The sequence below is a fragment of the Engraulis encrasicolus genome, chromosome 16 (genome assembly GCF_034702125.1).
Source record: "Engraulis encrasicolus isolate BLACKSEA-1 chromosome 16, IST_EnEncr_1.0, whole genome shotgun sequence".
Taxonomy (NCBI): domain Eukaryota; kingdom Metazoa; phylum Chordata; class Actinopteri; order Clupeiformes; family Engraulidae; genus Engraulis; species Engraulis encrasicolus.
In genome coordinates, this window is record NC_085872.1 from 18,925,863 (window position 1) to 18,946,909 (window position 21,047).

Sequence of the window (21,047 nt, forward strand, 5' to 3'; positions counted from 1 at the left end):
AGGGACAGCACATCAGACACTAGGAACACGACCAGCTGCCTGGTCACGGCCACCGCACGTCCTACACCTGTCCCCTATTTGCCAACAAGCTCTGGAACATTCTTCCACCAAGTCCCCCCTCGCACGTGAAGGCTGAAGATGTTCAGTGGGAAAGGTGGAATGAGTTTGATTGAATGTGGATTCATATGACAATTGCCCTGCAAAACTCACACTAGATCCAAGGAGATAAGGGGGTGGGCGATATGACGATGTTAAATCGTGAGTCGTGAAATCGAGTACAAGACCGTCTCGAATCTGCCAAAGTGGAGAAATCGTACAGATCGTCTTGCAGTGAGGATGTTTACCATCAGTATCAGAGTGATTAGTACAGTACTTAGTGTTGTCTTCACTTTTATTCCTTACATTATTGTACTACAATTACAATAATTACAAATTGCAAGTGTATAAAGTGACTGTTTTTTTGTTGCTTTAATTTTTTCGACGGGGGATCTTGATTAAAAAAAATCGGAAACGAGGTTTTATGTTAAAATCGTGATATGACATTTTTGCCCTATTGCCCACCCCTACTTTCAGTGTACATCTTACCTCAACAAATATGTGTAAAAGAAAATAGTTTAGAAGACAATCTGTGACATCCTAACAAGCCTGTAGTGCACAACTCTACTGAGGGATGCACTGTGGTGCTGTACAAGAGAGATGCATCACAGCTGCACGGTAAGGGGAACTGGAGAGTGCATCACGGTGAGCAGGAGCAGTAGTGCTATATCTAAATGGCCCAGATGCTTTCACATTCGTTTAGATTAAAAACCAAGCTGGGAGATTGGGGTGTTCTCGTGCACACATATGTGCATCCAATCATCTCTAGGGTTCTATTCTAGGGTCTGTGCTTAAATAAAGCTGGTGGTGTATTTTTAAAAAAGCATGTTCCATTTTGTGCTGTGGCCTTTGCACAGATAAGGGTTCTTGTTAGAGTTTCCAGTTAGCCTAAGTGTCGTCTCAGCAATTCTCACACTCTGACTATACTAGTGAACTCGGTACCCTTTCTGCAACTACTTTTTTAACTTCTCAGTAACTTTATTTCCCATTACGTAGAGCAATCTGCTGCTGCCGCACCGATACCTGGTGCGGACAAATGATACCTTTCATTTCAAAATTAAATCAGAGGTCCCTTCAACAGGTCACAATAACAGCGAGGCCCTGACTGTCGGTCAGGGAGGAAAAGTCCAGTTAAAGAAACTGAAAAGGCTCAGTCGGGCTTGTAAGTGGCTGGCTACTGATGCAACACAAGAGAGCTCGCAGCAACAAAAGTGTGACTAGCGCCTCTCGGGTCAGAGGGGACAGACCCCATTACGCGCAGGAACATTTCATTATGGCCACGCTGCTGATGCAATGGGTCAGTAATTTCATCTGGCTGGCTGGGTTAGCCTTGGCTGCTCGGAGGCGCCCGCATGATTATTCAAGCTATACTTTGGCACAAAGTCTTTGATAAAAACTTTGTCTCACGCTTTTTGCTCCGGAATGTCAAATAGCAGAAATGTTCTCCTCCATCATGTTCCGCGGCTTAATGAATTCAACTTCTGGCGTGGTGGAGGAGAAAAAAAATCCTCCTATGTGCTGCTATCTTCAATGCAGCGAGAGACAACAAAGGCGACAGTTGGAGAGGAAGAGGATCTTGCTTCTGACCGATGCTTTAGCTCATCACTCGCGACGTTGCCAGGCATGAGCAATTAAGCACCACAACGAGGGACAGCTGGGAAACAGGCTCCATCCAGCCGGTGTCCTGTCGATATGAGCGACCCATCGAGATGTGATTCTTTTCGCTACTGAGCAGGCGCACGCATGCGCACACCCTCGCGGCGGTTTTCGCGGGTGATTGCCCATCGAATTGTGAGACCGCAGTTTACGATAGGATCCCCTGAGACAGTCAACTTTAGTGACTCAATCTGTATGAAATAGCGTGGATCATCCAGCAGATCATACACCTGTGTAGTGATTCAGACTTAACTTGGTTAGTGTGTGTGTGTGTGTGTGTGTGTGTGTGTGTGTGTGTGTGTGTGTGTGTGTGCGTGCGTGCGTGTGTGTGTGTGTGTGTGTGTGTGTGTGTGTGTGTGTGTGTGTGTGTGTGTTTGACCAATGGCCTATGGATGTGCTTACTTGTTTATCTTGTCTATGTTATTGTATTTTAATATTTGTTTTACCTGTCCAGGGACTGCAGATGGAAATTAGCTATATAGCTATAATCTGGCACAAGCCATCTTTTTACTTCTGTAATCAATGTGTATTGTGCATGGTCCCTGTTGAACTAAACTAAATAAACTAAACTAAACTCCAACCCAGCAACGCTTTTTGTAGCCTACCCGTAATTATCAGGCATAGGTACTACATATTCTCAGTTTGGAAAATCTGCGAAATAGCGTGGCCTCGAACATTTGCTACTTTGTTGCCTAACCGTAATCGCTCACACACGCAGCCTCGAACATTGTAACATCGATCAGAAAATAGGCCTAGCCTACTATTTATGTAGAGAGGCGTTCTCATTGCAAAATGGAAAAAATCGCCATCTCTGATTGAGCTGTCAAAATGTTCCCTCCACCCTTTTCACTCAAGAATTTGAATCGACTGCATTGTAAAATGCCTGAACATGATAATAAGAAATCCACTGGTGGGGATGTTTAGAAAATGATCCCGGTCATTAAAAGAGGTGTTGCCCATAAATTGACAGACATCTGCCAAAACAAAGCCTCTATCTGCTATCTGCATCTGCTATCTGGGAATCTCTAATCGCGCTTGTTTATCCCCATAGCACATCATTTCATATGGCGTTGCCTTGCGAGCCCACGTCGCATTGAAACCAAACTAACAGCAAATGGCTGCATTAAACAACCCTTACCAGGCCCTGATCCCAAACACTTTCTCCAGTATTTGCGCAAACTCATCTCAGTCTCTTTCATATGGCACGTTTCTTAACTTGCTCAAACGAGAGGCTCACGGTTTTTTAGTGGTCAGCAGCCGCACGTTCTTATTAAACTCCGCACGAACGATTGCACACCCCTGTCAGTGAAATAAACAAAGTAATGGTTATTAAAACAGTCCTACTTGGACCGATTGAAACGCCTTCCGCGGAAAATCAAGGTCGCTCATTTAGATGAGGCATCGCAAATCGATAGAACACCACTATCGAATAGGGCGACCGGTCGCTCATCTCGACGAGGCAACACATCTCGACAGAACACCGGGAAGGAGCAAGACTCTGGCGGCCCATTTCTCACATCCTCAGTGCAACAACTCGACATCAAAAGAGGGGGGTGGGCAGCTGACTGCGGGTGGGTTCTGGTAGAGGGACACCAGTCTAGTAGGTAAAAGCCTCATCAAGAGGCAGAGCTGAGTCACGAGTCATGACTCAGTCAGGAGGTATAAAAGCAAAACCTCTCGCCTGTCTGTAACGCTTACCGGTATCTGCTTGCACTCACTATTGTAAGAGGAGAGTGACCTCGTTCTTGTTTCGATCTGATCCAGTGTTTTAGCCACGCTCTGCTCTGGTAGAGGAATGCTCTCATCTGCTTCCACAGAGCCTGTGTGCCGCTGCTGCTGCTGCCGTCAGTGTCATCTGTTTGAAACGTTGCGGTCCCCCATTGCCACCACATACAGCAATGACGGCACACTGTACAGTACAATCTACTGTGCTGGGCAAAGTAGCTCTTGCACTTGACAGTGACGTGAAAAGGCGAAGTCAGCCCAGCCTCGTACATTAGCTGGCACATCAGCAGTCTGCATTACAGGGCCCCCACTGCTCCATTAGATGCATAATGCCGGATTAGACACAGGCCTGGAGCAAGTACTTACCACGACTTCAGTCACATTTACATTCAGCCATGCAGTAAAGGCTTTTATCCAAAGTAAATTGTAGTACATTAAAGGCACACAATATCGGTCCAATCAGAACATTAATTGGACCGGCGACCTTGTGGCGCGCTAATGCTCTGCAGTGACAGGAGAGGTCGAGCCGCAGAAGGAGCTGCTGAGAAAAGGGGCGGCTGCTGCAGTCCACATGCATATGAGGCGACGGAGCAGAACGGCTAACGTTGGCAGGAGTCCTATGTGGTAGTGACAGCAACAGTCAGACACACTAGATTAGTGTTTCTCAATGGGGGCGGAACAGCCCCCAGGGGGTGTTGGGGATCCCTAGGGGGGCGTTGAGAAGGATTCAGTTGAGAGTGGGCGGAGCTTGGTTGCCATTAGGGGGCATTGGTGTATTTTCTTTTTTATACTATGGGGGCGTCGTCAACCTTATGGTGATGTCAAGGGGGCGTTGGGAGGCTTATTATAAGGCCAAGGGGGCATTTGTTCAAAAAAGGTTGAGAACCACTGTACTAGATGCTGCAGTACATTTTTGAGCTTAAGATTTGTTTTTATTGACAGAAAAAATAATGGCAAATGTTCAAACGTATAACATTTACAGATAAAAACTTAAAAGTCAAAATCTGGAGACCAACACTACCCTATACTCTAAGAAAATCCATATCTTATACAGCGAGCCAAAATTGCATCTGCAGGATGACATTTGTTCATTCAATGGCTAGTGTGCTTTTAAGCGCCATCATTCTATGAAATAAAAACTTGACTAGAGTTCTTGCCAACCACTTTCTATGAAAATAAAATCAGATCCATCTTTTTTTTGGCTCCATGTCAAGGCTTCTTGTATCTTAGCAACCAGAAAAACGACCAATGATAACGCAACCTTTTACAATGAAAGAAAGTTGTTGTGAAAGATACACATCATCCTACAATGTTTATATGAACTGTACGGTCACAGTACTGTAAATACCTCAGGATTGGATAGCACATTGTACTCCAGCTTTAGTCCACTGAGATGAAGCAACCTTGGATTGTAGGAAAATCTAATATTTTTTTGGATATCCATCATGCATCTTTATCACAAGCAGACGAAACAGGGTATCTCACTAAAAGTAGCGTCCCTGTGCACAACCACTGTCCAGGTGCTGGTGATGTGCAGTAAAAGTAATCTAAGTGAAGGAAGGATAAATCACAGCACACTGGTATTCTTTGCTGGTAGTTTATTTAGTGAACAACGCGTTTCGCTGTTGCTTTATCACCTGAATAAACAAATAAACTACCAGCAAAGCATGCCAGTGTGCGGTGATTCATCCTTCCTTTACTTGGATATTCTAGTAACTTTGATACCTAAAATATCAATACAGATGAGAAAAGTCCACAGTTGGGAAAGGGCTGCAAATGACAATGGCTACTATACAGCATTTCGGCAAAGGCAGCAGCAGGAGTGGAAGAACGCAGCCTGGGTCTGTGTGTGTGTGTGTGTGTGTGTGTGTGTGTGTGTGTGTGTGTGTGTGTGTGTGTGTGTGTGTGTGTGTGTGTGTGTGTGTGTGTGTGTGTGTGTGTGAGTGAGAGAGCGAGAGTGTCTGATGATGGAGGCTTTAGTTAAGTGAGGGGGTAAGCAGGGAAGACGAGGGTAGGAAGTCATCCCAATCTCCCACAGGTGATCTCCTGCCTAGCAATGTGGAGCCGCTGGGGGGAGGGGGGAGGGGGGACGGGTGGTGGTGCTCGAGATGGGATGGAGCCCACCAAGGAGCCGTTAATGGAGCCTGAGCCAGGAGGATGTTGCACAGGATCCAATCACCACTGTTCAGACCTCTCACCACCACTACTACTACTACTACTACCTCCCACCCCACCACATTCAACACCCTCCCACCACACACACACACACACACACACCTTCAAGACCCCACTACCTACCACCTACTTCATCCCCTTCAATACCACCTGCACCCCCCCCATTACAGCCCTGCTATACACCACAGGCTCTCTCTCTCTCTCTCTATCTCTCCCTCTCCCTCTCCCTCCCTCCCTCCTTCCCTGCTGGATGCAGTCACTCACGGCTATGTAATGGCAGCACGGCCCGGGGAAGTAAACTAAACACTGCAAGCTGCACAGATGCATCTTCAAGTGCGCACGTAAGCTAAGTATTAATCTAGGGGTACGCTGATAACACACACCAGCCAGTCATTTCATAAGCTAATGCTTTTAATTGAAGCGTGTCACAACCGGCAGTGTCCTGCTGCTCGCGCAAATGAGAAAATGACAACAATCAGGAATCGGAAATGAGAAAAAGAGGGCGAGAGAAATGGAAAAGATAAGAGGAAGCATTGTGAGAGGCGCCGTTTGATTCACATCAGCCTGCCCTGCTGGAGAGAAACAATGTCCCCGTACGGTACATTCGAATGGAAATATATGAAACCACTGATGAGGACCCAGGTATGGTAATACCCCCACCAACCCCATCTGCTGCTCGCATCCTCTTTCAGCCTCATGGTCATTGAGCCTCTTCCTCCACTCAGCTCCGTTCCGGTTTATGTCTGCCACCTCCTGTACATCTTCCTCTCCACATTTCCTTCCTCTCATCACTCCAGCACTCCCAAATCTTACATCTCTGCGGCCCTTTCATCTCTTCTTCGCCTTTATTATTTGGCCTGCCCACTTTACTCCGCAGGGTGCAGAGTCTGGTTTATCTCCGTGACCTTGGAAGAGATGGGCAAAGAACTTTCCGCACACACACACCTGCCTCCACTGAAATCTCATAAACTCGCCTCCCTCGACCACCTCCGCCCCCCACCATTTCCTCTCCCAGAGTCTGCTCACGCTGGTGCACCTGTGGCTCCTAATGAAATGCAGGGCTGGACTGGGGGAGAAATAGGGCCCGGGCACTTGGTTTAAAGAGGCCCCTCATCATTAGCGGAGCAGAATTGACTTACCGGTGGGCCTTGCACCTTCGTGGGCCCCTCTTTAAAAAATAATTAAAAAATATATATATATATATGTATATATTTGTTTTGTTTTTTTTGTTTGTTCTCATTTCTGAAAATAGGGGCCCACGAGGGTGCAGAGCCCACCCGTAAATACCCGGTATGCCAGATGGCCAGTCCAGCCCAGCTCCTATGAAATGCAGGTCTGGAAATTGTGCTGCTTCTGCTGCTGCCTGGAGCCTGGAGCTCAAGACTCCTCCTTGCAACAACTCCAGACATTGACGTACAAATATCCTTCAGACCTGTGTTGCCATTGCATGTTGAGAGGGGCATGGTCCCTTTTGGTTATTTATGAGGCTGTGAAGGGGCGGCTGGCAGGTGGGAGGGAGGGAGGAAGGTATGCACTGTGTGTTTGGTATGGTGTCATAACATTACATCTTTTAAAGTATAAAGCAGGGTTCACCTACATACAGCTATGGGTCTGGTATTGCTAGTCTACAGTGAGTAACCAGAGGGTTTGCATCTCACGGTTGGCTTTTTCTTCGTCGTCTCTGGCACCTGCTCAGACTATTTCTGGCTCTGTAGAGTACACCTGCATGTATTTCATTAGTTTGTAAGGCATGTCAGCCTTTTTCTTTTTTCAGTAGACGCAACCTCAGGATTTTTTGATTGGGCCTTGTAGACGTTGTCTGTCCAGTTTTAAATTCATGCAAAATAAGCACAACTAAAATATATACATCTATAGTATACACAACTAATGCCCGTGTTGTATCATGCAGGACAGCACGACAGGTGCTTTTATGAAGACAAAGAGAGGGGGGCGCTGTGGCGCAGCACGCTAAGCCCTCCATATTTGGGCTTACATTGCCCATGGGGACCTCGGTTCGAATCCAGCCGGGGTCATTTCCCGGCCCTGCCCCATCTCTCTCTCCCAACCATTTACTGCCTACTCTCACACTGTCCTATAATAATAAAGGCAAAAAAACCCAAAAAATACTTAGAAAAAAAGAAGACAAAGAAAAAGAAAAAACATCTCACCTGGTGTATGATCTCGGCCACAGGCAGCTGGTCCACATAGGACAGCATCTGAGTGGGAGAGTCCTCAGCAAAGACCCTGGAGAGAGAGAACAGCCAAAACAAGACAAGACAGTCAATCAGTTACGCCTGCATCTGGGGGCTCTTAGGGCCAACACAAGCCTCGGCTCGTACCCAAACACAATTTAATGAGCACGACAGCCAGCCAGCGCTTTCTACACTCAAATGAGTCTTCACTGGCTTGTGTCAACAACACATGAAAACAAAGAAATGCACGCAAACCTACACAAAACACAAACACATGCCCCATATCTCACGTACACACACACACACACACACACACACACACACACACACACACACACACACACGCACACACGCACACACGCACACACGCACACACGCGCACACACACACACGCACACGCAGAAAGGTAAAAATCAATACAAACAAAAGAAATCAGAGCTACAGGTTTAGGAGCTGTTCTGCTCCAAACACACTCAAGTAAATTGTATTGATTATTCATGCACGACACAGCCCTGTTCAGCTGCAACATTACTGACGACATGGTACACCATCACAACAGCAAAAAAAAAAAAACAGCAGCGAAAAACATTGTGGACAAATACACAAGTGGACAACGCATTGTATTCAGGAGGCGACGCTAAGGCTCTCTTCAGGCTTACTGAGCAGAGACAGACAAATGCAGAGAGAGAGACTGACTGACAGACAACCAGTACTCTGCAGGAGGGTTCCACCTGGATGGAGAGAAACACAAAATAATCCCTAATATTGATGACCAGAGAGATGGAAGCACAAAAGGGCAAAGGAGGAGGAGAGAAAGAGGAAGTGAAGTAGAGAGGAAGCAGCAAACAATATTGTGAGCACAAAATGTGAAAGTAAAGAAAACCTAAGGGAGTGAGATAGAAAGGAATGGACAGAGTGATGGATAATAACAAGGAAATGTACACGGAAAGGAGAAAGATGGAGAAGGAGGGAGAGAGAGAGAGAGAGAGCGCAAGAGAGCAAGAGAGAGAGAGAGAGAGAGAGAGAAAGAGAGATAGAGAGAAAAAGAGAGAGACAGAGAGAGAGACAGAGAGAGAGAGAGAGAGAGAGAGAGAGAGGGAGAGAGAGCTAGGGATAGACAGAGAGAGAGAGAGAGAGAGAGAGAGAGAGAGAGAGAGAGAGAGAGAGAGAGAGAGAGAGAGAGAAAGGACAAAAACAGAGAGAATGGGGACAGAGACAGAGTGAAACAGACAGACACAAAAGACACCAGGGGAGTGAGTCATACTCTCCATCATGGGCACGACCCCTTCCCATCCCCACCAGGCCAGATTAGCTTCCGACTGTCTACAATGCGATGACTGCACTCACTCCTTCTACGATACCCCCCACCACCCTCCCCCGTTTTTTGCTTTACCCCCCTTTTCTTTAGGGAATTGTAGACTGCACCACCACATGCAATGAAGAAGAAGAAAAAAAAAACGATTTAATTAAGAAAAGAAAAAAGGAAAGGAAAAAGCATCATTTATACATTCTCGCCATGCTCGATAGCAGGTGACTGACAGGTAATTTCAGAGGTGTCTGGTGAAGAAGGCAGGACACCTTCTGCCACACACACACACACACACACACACACACACACACACACACACACACACACACACACACACACACACACACACACACACACACACACACACACACACACACACACGCACACACACACACACACACACACACACACAGAGAGACAGACACACACACCATCCTTCCCATGACAGACTGGCAGAGCGGAAGGAGGATACAGTCAGTGGAACAAAGCCATGGCTCACAACAATAACAGGCCCGCACGAGGGTCCACAAGCAGATAATCCTAAAGGACTGAAGGCAACAGCGAATGAATGAGTAAACGAGTGCTTTAATGAGCAGACAGTGAATGAGCAGAGAGTGAATGAACCAGCAAGTGAAAGAATACATACGGTACTCATTCGATTTTACACATCGTACCTCGCACACTTGTGAGTGAGTGAGTGAGTGAGTGAGTGAGTGAGTGAGTGAGTGAGTGAGTGAGTGAGTGGGTGAGTGGGTGAGTGGGTGAGTGGGTGAGAGAGCGAGTGAGTCAGTGAGTCAGTGAGAGAGCGAGCGAGTGAACTCATGGCCTGTGTACGGAGGTATAGGGCTCTCCATTAAGCTGGCTGACAGAATGGGCTGTCAGCCCAGCAGCCGCCCGGCCCTGCTGTGGACCACTGCACCTTATCAGGGCTCCCTAACCTCCACCTGCCCACTCTACTACACTCCACTCCAGCCCACTCAAGGGCTCAGGCCATGGCACTCATTTCTAGCTTTTCTCTGCCTTTCCCTTCTTGTTTTCCCCCCCTCTCGCGCACCCTCGATGGCCTTTCCAAATTGACTAACCACCACCACCACCACCACCACCGCCTCCTTGCCTTCACTACTTGGAATGCTTTGTCCAGACACTGCGAGTGAGTGAGTGAGGGCCAAGGTGAACTTTGTGTGGCTTTCTCTCAACATCATAGGGAGCGCATCCTGTTCAAAGCGCAGCACGCCGCCTGATGCTAAATGCAGCTGAGCGGACGAGGTAGCATCTCTCGGCCACAGCGTTAGTTGAAAATTAAATATTGAACACCGTTTTCCGACCGCGCTCCCTGATGGGCTCTGGCGCTTTGAAGCCCTGGGCTGATCAATACGAGTGTTCAGGCAGACATCAGTATTGCTGAGCACCTATTACCAAAACAGCCTTAACGAACGGGGCAGGGCAGACTGCTAGCGCTAGGCCACCACCGCACAGCACATCCTCCTCCATCAGCAGCCTTTCAGAGCCTCGAGTGCTCTGTGCTCTCACAGCGTGGGCCGCCGTCTGCTATTGGGGATGCCTACAAAGAGTCTGTTATTTCTAGTCTCCGAAAAGGACTGACGACCAGTGGGCCTAAAGTGTAGATACGACAGGTAATATAGCAGTACACCCTCCTTGTCACTTGCTCCTTCAAAACAATAACAATGCCTGATTCTAACCCGCAAACAGATATTTAAGATGTGAAAACACACACAATCTACAAATTATTTTATAAAATAGAACATTCATTTGTTCACAATGTGAAATCAATTTCTCTCAAATTAGCCGAAAAATTCCTAGTTTGCAGCATGAAGCATCTGATTCTGACAATATGCATCCTAGAGCACACCTGAATTGTAAAGGAACATAATAAAACAAGATTGAGCTATAGAAGTACATACTGTAGCTTTGCCACAACTAAAGCCATTGTATTGCATCCCCAGGATGCTATTGCATACATTTAAAACAAACAAGAAAAATATGTCTTCGACTGCGTACTGTGTACAATAGATTTGCATTTCATTATTCCTTTAGTCACACAAAGGCTTTCCGAAAGAGCACGGAAACAAGAAGGAACAGAAATTACAGCGCTTTGCAACAGGAGACAAAGGCAAAAAGGTGGAGAAGCTAAACAGTACAGCGCAATACAAAGCAGACGAGGGGTGGGGGCGGAGACCAGAGCAAGGCAGCAGCAGTGGAGGAGAGAGGAGATGAAAGGCTTTAGAGAAGCAGAGCAGGGTGGGATGCTGGCGAAGACCAGCTGTGTAGGAAGACACAGACGCGTACACACACACACACACACAGACACAGACACAGACACAGACACAGACACAGACACAGACACAGACACAGACACAGACACACACACACACACACACACACACACACAGAGACAATGTCTCCTCCACGGTATAATTATAGGGCTTAAAGCCCATAAGGTGGTTGCTGTGCTTGTATTAAGTGTTGCTACTGCTAAGTGTTGGGATTCCCGTTTGTCTTCAGTATAGCCGTATAAGACTGCGGGGACGGGGTGGGACTCTTTGTGGTGCGAGCAACAGGGATTATTCCCCTTTTCTCCCACCGCCCTCAGCGCTGCTGGTGGTGGTGGTGGTGGAGGGGAGGAGAGGGGTGATTTATTCCCCATTTGGTTACATCCACTGACATTTCATTACGGGTCCGGGCTGCAATCTACGCTGCATAGTCAACATCATCACCCCTCAGCAAACCTGCGCCACAATGCAATCTCATAAAAGTCTTGGGACATAATAAAGTGGAGAGGTTGGAGTCTATTAAAATGCCCTCCACATAAAATGCAATTTACTTAATGGAGGCCCCGGCTTGCTATTGCAGCTGGGGGGAGAGAAAAAACATGGCCGACCTGGATACAGGGCCCGGGGTTAGGGGGAGGGGATGTATTTAAATCACTAACACAGAGGGGTGTGTTATGACAATGCGGAAGGACACATCTACATAAGCAGTGTAGAGAGGGAGAGTTGAACGAGAGGGTATTGTATATTTCATGTGTGTGTGTGGGAGGACTTCATCTATTCCACCTGCAGAATACAAAAATCTTTGTACAAAGAAAACAACAAATGCCCATCTTGCGTTTGACCTAGCGGAGTAAATAAAATATACCACAAGCTTCAGATGGAGTTTTCAAACTTTAATTAACAGCCAGCTATTTTTAGCTTCTGCTATTCTACTTCAAATTATAATATGCATATCTGCAAATACCACACGCCCACAAAGTGAACTATTTCTGTTGTGCCAGCACAGTGTCTGTCTATGTTAGCCTCTTTACATGCGGTGTATTTTTATCTACATTTCCTCACTCAAATACTGATAAGATGTTCAGCACCAGTCGCACGACACAGTGTGGACCTGAGGCTTCCGTTCCCGCGTGTGCATCCCAGACTTGCCTCTCAAACGGGAACATATCCAGAAATAAACTGCTGCCCTTGACTTCGCCTGCACCCCCAGACTGGGCAGGCAGGCAGGCACGCCATTAATGCAGAACGGGTCCCTTGCTCTCTTCCCTAGTTCTGTCACACACACAAAAACACATGCACGCGCGTGCACACACAAGCGCACGCACCCACACACGCGTACGCACAAACCCACGCATGCACGCACACGCGTGCACACACGCGCCCACACACCCATGAATGCGCCCACACACACGAACACAAACACACACGAACACACAAACACACACACTCGAACACGAACACACACACACAAACTCACACACACACACAGCGGTGTGGACAGCTTGCCCGGGGCACAATGAATGCAGAGTAACTGGCTGCAATACTTGGAGTGTGAGAATCCAGGCCATGGCAGGCATATAGACGGCATGCTGCGCTACTGCGGCCAAGACACCTGGAGGAGCTAATGGTTGAACAGATGCCGTTGAGGATGGACTGTCAAACCATAATGAGTCAAACACAGCATCTTGCCCAGTTTTTTTTTTTCATAGCGTCTCCGCGTTTCTTTGTGACAGTGCTTGTGCGAGAGAGTCTCACAGCGGTGGGCAGGTACACAGGCTCTCTGCTGTGCTGTGCCGCGTCGACAGCAGCCTGGCGCCAGCAGCACAGACGGGAAGAGGGGACGACGGGAAGAGGGGACAACGGGAGTCGGCGCTGGTCCCCGAGGCTGTCACCGCGAACCTGGCCAGCACGGCAGCCGCCGCGTCAGCAGGGACAACCCCTTGCGAGAGCAGTCCAGACAGCTGGATGCTCTTCCCACCCCCCACCTCTTCTTGCCCCACACTCTCCCTCACGTCACTGCACCTCTTCCCTTCCCTGTGAGGGGGCCGGCATCCTTCTATGAGTGCACGACTCCTCTCCTGTTCTGCCTTCTCCTCCAGTCCGTGCTCCTCTTCACCAGTTTACTGTATGTACCAGTGAGACGGCAGTATTACTAGGCGGCTTCCCAGCACGACCAATTTCACTACAAAATGACTGGTCTGGGAGGCGAGGTGGCGATACCCCCCGCGGCAAGGCAGGCGGCATGCTATAGAAGCGCAAAATCTGCATTACACAAGCTAATTAATTGTCAACCATATCAAGGGCTTTATAGATGGGAAACTTATGTTGCTTGTAAGCATAAATAAACACGATCCACCGCACTGTGGTTGTGGCGGACAAAAAAAAAAAGCATTTGCCTTTGAGAAACGGTTCTGAGTAGGCCCCCGGGAGGCTGCTAACGTGCACAACAGGCTTCAAAAGGGTGGTGGACACAACACTGTTATGGGTTTGTTTGTCAGTCTGTTTGTTTATCAGTTTGGAATTAATGACGTAGCGGTGACCTTGAGAATCCTAGAAGAATCAATTATGAGGGAGGGGAAAGAATAAACAAGAGAGCGCTAGCGAAGATGCCTTGTCTGCTCCTCAGAGAAATGAGCTGCAAATAGATTTCTCGTGAGGAAGTGTGCTTAGAATCTCAGTTTCCCATTACTGACGTTAAACTGTTTGTTCAGCTCCACTAAGCGTTTGCGTGGGCTATGGCGACCGGAACATTGCTCCTCCACTAGCACCAAATTAGATCTTAAACCGACAAGTGACAAACCTTTAAAATAGTCTGCCTTAATCACAGCACCTCAAACTGAAAAATACAGCGTGACCTCTTGAGCTGTTTAAGTAGGCCTGTGTGCGTCTCTGCGTGTGGGGAGAGAGACCGATGGAAAAAGGAAAGAAAGAAAGAAAGAGACAGATGTATAGAAAGGGAAAGAGAGACATGCAGAGAAAAGAGAGAGCACTGGACTATGTCAAAGGGGGTCTTCTTAAAAGAGAGCAAGCAAACTAGTGAGACAAAACAAGATCTATTTACTCCATCTAGTGGCCAAATGCTACTATTGCCATAGGACTGCCATTTGCATGGAATGAACTGCATGAATTCCAGCAGTATTTCCAAAACTCATGATTAAATATTAAACATACAGCAGGCTATTGTACCGTACTTCATCATCTGCCTGTAGCTCGCTGTTGTAACTGAGGATTTTTGTATTATTAATGTGATGTGTTTGAGCAGGTTTTTTCAATGTCTTTCCACAATGTTAAACAACATCTGAAAATGCTAGCATACAATTTGATACTGGCAACAGAGTGAAAATTATTCATTGGCCAATACATTCATTTTTGCGAGGAATTACGGGACATTGCAGTAGGTGTAGAGTTCATTTCAGGATTTATCCTTTTTAAAAAGAACCTTACATTCAATGGCAAGCTATCTAAATAGTTTACAAATGAATAAGAAGTTTCTCCCCTCAGTATCCTGTATGAATATATTCTCATAAGACTTAGTAAAAAAAAATGAACCCCTTTTCTTAGCAACTCAAACTCTAAGAAACACAAATGTAGGTCAGTCTGCCCTTCTCGCAAGTGTGCGTAATTTCTCAAAAAGCAGTAAGAAGAACGGGTGAGCCATTTGGCATACATTATTTAATCATTCTGTCAAATATAGTTATGTTTCACAAAGGCAGCTGTCAATAAAACATCCACCACAGTAACTTTTAGGATGAAAGCTCAAAACTACATGGACTTTGCATGAAGCCATAAAACACGTTGCACTGTATTCCTCTATTGACTTTTCCTTGTTCAAGGGCTGAAATATAGCTGTACCCAAGTAAACACCCCAAGTCTGACCCTCTCTTTTTATAATAAAACTATTTCTGCATGCTCTTGGGAAGAAAAGGAATTAATGCTGGGTATTTGAACAGTAGTTACAGTACCTGTCCCACAGCTCTTTTAGAGTCTCTATTGAGATCAGTAGAAGTAATCTAGCCAGAAACACTTCCTCCCTAAAACAGGTCATTTGGTTCACGCCATCTATAGAGTTACAATTTCAAACATAAATGCTCTCCATTTTACGGAGCGTACCCAGATTTAGCATGAAATGGCAGGTGCGCTTTGATGTGACTCAACTGTTACCGATGATGATTCATTGCCAGACCCAGAATAAATGTAGAATCATCATCAGTATTTTACTTTATGTTTTAAGATCCATGACATCAAACTCCGCATCTAAAGGCATGTTCTATTGCCAATAAAGAGATTCCATCTCGTCTCCTCTGAACACCACGTGCAGACTGATCAGTCAGTACATTTACATCATACATGTACTGACATATGAGGCACTGCACAGCTGCAATCCCCAGGGACCTCACAAATGTTTTGCTATGTATTTATGCAGCATATCCTGTGGATACTGATACTCCACAGATTCCGGTGTGTGGCGAATGCATCAAAAAAAGGTCAATACACATGTCTACCATGGAGATGCAACATGTTCAGTAGCATTAATAAATCCTCCATGAAGGAAATTAAAGTGCAGTAGGTTCCCCAAGCATCCATTAAGGAACTCCATACTCGTGTCAAATTCCAATAATGTAGTGATAAACTGCACAACAATAAAATGATGAGACAGCAGTTTGTAGCATCTTATTACCCTTCTTAAAAGCCTTAAAAGCATATCTGGAGTTTCATAACTCGTAAATATTAACAGGAAATTTAATTAAACCCATTATAAGATAAGACAGCAATATATTACTGTGATATTTTTACAGTGCTTCACTTACTATCTAAGCGATACTGCACTGACCACCTCAATAAATTGCATGGTTTTTAAGCCATTACCATCAGAGTCAGACTGCATTCTGCATTCCATTTAGAATTTTCTAACATCTAATTTTAGAAAGCAATTACATCTGGAAACACTCACGTACCCTTTTTCATAACAAGAGAAAACAATGTTGTGGGACAATTATGTGATACTGTAATATTATACTGTACGATTTCCTTCTAGAGTAAATAAGAAGGGGTTTTTTTTAGAGCAAAGCTCCTACCAAATATTAATTCATGAAATGAAAACCTTTGTGTCAATACCGTACCTTGTTTCTTTCTCCTCCAAAAGGGGCTCTGCAGCAGCTGTCAAATCAATGGTTTCCATGGTGATCTCCACCTTTCGAACACTGCCGAAAAAGTCAGTGATGAGCACGCTGCCAGGGTCCCTCTGGAACAGGTCAGTACGGTGGCCTGGAGTGGACACACACTGGCTCTTGGGACACACTTTGAACTGTAACAGAAAAAAAAATACCAAGAAAGAACACCACATTACCACACGTGAAAAAACGACGCCACCTTGTGGCCGCAGGCATGCCTACCTCTTATTAGGCAGCCCAGTGCACCACCTCAGCTCCCTTCCCTCAGCTACCTCCATATGAAGGGTTTCATTGCAAAATGGTCTATCTCCATTTTGTACAATGTTGGGAAATTTATATTTCTGTATTGGGCATTCCATTGCGTTGCATTGCAAAATGCATTTTATATAGGTTTAAAAAGTATGTTCCCAAAATATCTGCATGGCAAGAATTCACGCATAGGTGATGGGACCTCAGAACAGTCATTTCCAATAATAAAATTCACAAGTCAAAAATGGTGGATACACCGTCTTGCAATGCAACCCTCCACATGCTCATTAGGGGAACCTGAAATGGTCACCGCCTCTGGCCTGCATGCAGCTTTAATAACACTCAACTCCAGTAGATTCATTTTGGGAAAAAAAGGGAGTGATGGCACCCTAAGAGGTGAAGGAGACATGCCTGGGGGGTGAATATGTGACATTGATGGCGCTGACCTGACCCCGCTGCCTGTTATACCTCCCCAGCGCTCCTTGAGCCCCCTCAGGAAGGCAGGTAGGCAGAGGTAGCAGCTTTACTCGCCAAGGCAGATGCAAATGAATGAGGGAGCATTAGCAATTAAAATGCCACCCTCACAATTCAATTAGGATTCCGCTCGTCGTGTTGACTGACTAAGTGAGACAACGGATGCGCCGCGCATTCAAGCCGAGGGACAATTGGACTGCCAGGTTCATTGTTGGAGGAAAAGAAAGGAGACTTGGAGGCTTAATCATTAGCTGGACACATTTCGCCGAGCATGACCTCCATAGCTACAACAACGCTGCTACGCTATAATCATTTTCATGATGGCACTATTAGCCTGTCAAAAATGCAGCAGCAGTTTGTTGATGTCTGCCAGAAAGAGACTGAAATCTGACTTTTAAATCAATGACAGATCACCCTTGTGGGTATCAAACATTACAGCAGGTTTTTTTTTTTTTTTTAAATATGTATTCAAAGATTTAAGCTAAGTTGATGGTGTAGTAGAATACAAGTCTGGGTAAGGCTACTGCAAGAACTGATAAGAAAATGTGAACTTCCTAATCTAACTCTGAGGTAAGGCAGGAGTGAAGCAAATCCCCCCCCCCCCAAAAAAAAAAGATGAAGAGTTCCAGTAAGATGGGCTTTCAAAAAATATATTACATCCCCATAAAGACATATAGACGAAATTCTCAGCCCAATCATTTAGTGCAGGGCGCAGCGGGACATATTTCAAACTTCATTCATGTCCTCTCTTCTGCTCCTTCACCCGCGCTGCTGGATTCAATTCCCGCTAATGCCGCCTTAATACCACTTTAACAAGGTATTGATGGAGGGATACTCAAAACTGATGCACCCACAGACACAACAGTGGGGAATAAAGAAAAGAAGATGCTTTTTGATATGGCAGACACTGTCTGCGTGCCTCCTTTGTGAGCACAAATCCTTTCAGTCCCCGGAGCAAATCCATATTATTGACACTCATCCACGCAGAGTGGACTCAGAGGCAGGCAGGGAGGGAGGGAGGGAGGGAGAATGCAGAGGGACCTAGCTGCGTGCAGCCATCGGCCAAAATACATCCCTACACTGGGGGGCCACGGTGTTTGATGTTGCCTGGTGTGCAGAGAGCGACAGCACACACAATAGGTAGGCAGGCAGGCAGGCAGGGGGTGGAGGGAGCCAAAGGGTGGAAAGGTGCAGGGCAGCTGGCGGGTGGTGCAAATCCCGGGGCCAAAGTATTGACAGAGGTGAGTCATACTGGTTGGTTCACAGGGGGCTTCTGCCACTCAGAAAAACGTCCAGAGGGCCAGGGCCTGACCACACAACACACCGCAGCACAGCGTCACGGTCACTGCCAAAGACCCACAGAGAAAAAAGGTGAGCCTCCAGCATTGGTCAAAGGGCCTGCGACCCTGCAGCAAGATCAGCTATTCTCTTTCAAGTGGCATGTGGAGCTGAGATGGCCGTCACAACAGCTGTGACTTTCATGTGCCCATGTCTAGCAGGCTTCGAGCGATGGAGAGGTAAAGGACAGCTAGGAGCATCACACACAGCTAATAACAAATCTACAGATAATTATTCAGAAGCTTCTTACAGCCTTTGGTTGAAGGAGAGGATTGTGCACACCGCAGGAAATGGTGCAGGACAAAGGCCAACTGTAGTTTTCAAAGTGAGAAGTCCACACACTTAAAATCCTTTTTGTCGTCTTTTATTACTTCATGGCTGGATTACGTTACTACAGTCTTCGTCAGACCCTGTGTGCAGACTTCTCACTTTGAATTTTACAGTCTTTGACAATGAGAGCAGGTAATACAGGGGTGATAGTGAAAAAAAATCCTGAGCCTGAACTTTTTCCCGACGACAAGATACTGCAAAGTGACGTAACGTAGGCCTATTTTGACACATTATTCAAACATTTAATAGCCTGTGTATGACCATTATTCAAGCCTGATAGTAGAAGAAAACCCTGAACCTGTAACACTTTCTGAGATAAGAATAACCTAATGGCTACTTATTATCAATGTTTTTATTTTTGCAAACTCTGTCAAGCCTGAAATCAGGCATGGAGCCTGAATACTATCAGCCCTGGGTAATATACAGTGAGTCCAATATGTATTTGATCCCTTGCTGATTGTGTTGGTTTGCCCACTAAAAAAGACACGATCAGTCAATAAATGTTATGATAATATGTATTCTAATATGGAGAGACAGAATATCAAAAAGAAAATCCAGAAATTAACTGAAGAGAATATATATTAATTTATTTCCATTTCATCGAGCAAAATAAGTATTTGATCCCCTGCCAACTGATTACAGTTCCGGGCCCACAGACCAGATGGGCACTTCCGATCAACTTGTCATTTGAATTAAAGACACCTGTACATACCAACATGCATAAAAGACACATTGAATCAGCAGAATCAGTCCATTGTATGAGTGAATCAGTCACACTCCAACCTCACCAGCATGGGAAAGACCAAAGAGTGGTCAAATGATATTAGGGACACGATTTTAGACCTGAACAAAGATTAAATGGACTGCAAACCCAAAGAAAGAGACTGGGTATTAATGACCCATCTGTTGATGCATTTCTTCCAAAATGTGAGGAATACAAAATGACTATCCATCAGCCTGTCAGGGGTTCTATACAATATTTGACCTTTTGTAGGGATTTTATAATCATGAGAACAGAAAGAAATCACCCTAGAGCTGTACGGGATGAACTAGGCAATGATATCAAAGCTACTGGGACCAAAATCACTGATAAAACTACTGGTAGCACTTAGCGCCACAGAGGTTTAAAATCCTGTAGTGCACACATGGTACCTCTACTTCAGAAGGAACCTGTGCAGTCCCACTTGAGGTTTGCCAACAGACATCAGACGGGTTTAGGATATGATAAGGAGGTGCTGTAGTCAGATGAAACCAAAATCAAGCTGTTTGGCATTATCACAATTCAATGTGTTTTGAGAGAGAGTACTGCTGTCTATGATCCCAAGAACACCCTCCTCACCATCATGCATGAAAGTGGTATCATTATGGTTTGAGGGTGTTTGTCTGGCCAAGGCACAGGACAACTTCGCATCGTCAATGAATGGATGGAGGGAGACATGTAATGTGCAATCCTGAGTGCAAACGTCCTTCCCTCCAACACTACACTGAAGGGTGGGCCATTTTTGGATCTCCCAACATGACAATAATACACAACATACAGTCAATGCAACAAAGGAGTGGCTCAATAAGAAGCATATTAAAGTCGTGAAGTGGCCTAGACAGTCTCCAAATATTAACCCTATAGTAATTCTATGGAGAGAACTGAACCTCCCATTTGCCAAGCTACAGCCACAAACTATTCATGTTTTAGAGATAATGTGCAAAGAAAAATGGGCAAAAAATATTTTCTACTATATGCACAAACATTGTCATTAACTAAAAGAAGCATCTAACCTCAGTGCTAGACAACTAGGGCTTTGCCACAAAGCACTTTATCCTCTTTAGCTAGAGGGGTCAAATACTTATTGGCCTAAATTAAATACAAATAAATTAAAATATATTATTTTAAGTTATTTTCTGGAATTTCTTTTTGATATTCTGTCTCTCCATGTTTGAATACATATTATCATAAATTTATAGACTGATCATGTCTTTATTAGTGGGCAAACCGGCAAAATCAGCAAGGGATCAAATACATATTGGACTCACTGTATGTATGTAG

The 21,047-nt window shown here is 45.6% G+C and overlaps 1 protein-coding gene across 1 annotated transcript in view; it reads right to left on the bottom strand.

Moving 5' to 3' along the window:
• Window positions 1–21,047, bottom strand: part of pigk (phosphatidylinositol glycan anchor biosynthesis, class K) — a 36,332-nt gene that overhangs the window by 8,571 nt on the left and 6,714 nt on the right. The window contains exons 9-10 of the mRNA XM_063220249.1: window positions 16,565–16,749; window positions 7,821–7,896 (exon numbers count right to left, since the gene is read on the bottom strand). Coding sequence (XP_063076319.1) covers window positions 7,821–7,896; window positions 16,565–16,749 — 261 coding nt within the window. The remainder of the gene's footprint in view (window positions 1–7,820; window positions 7,897–16,564; window positions 16,750–21,047) is intronic.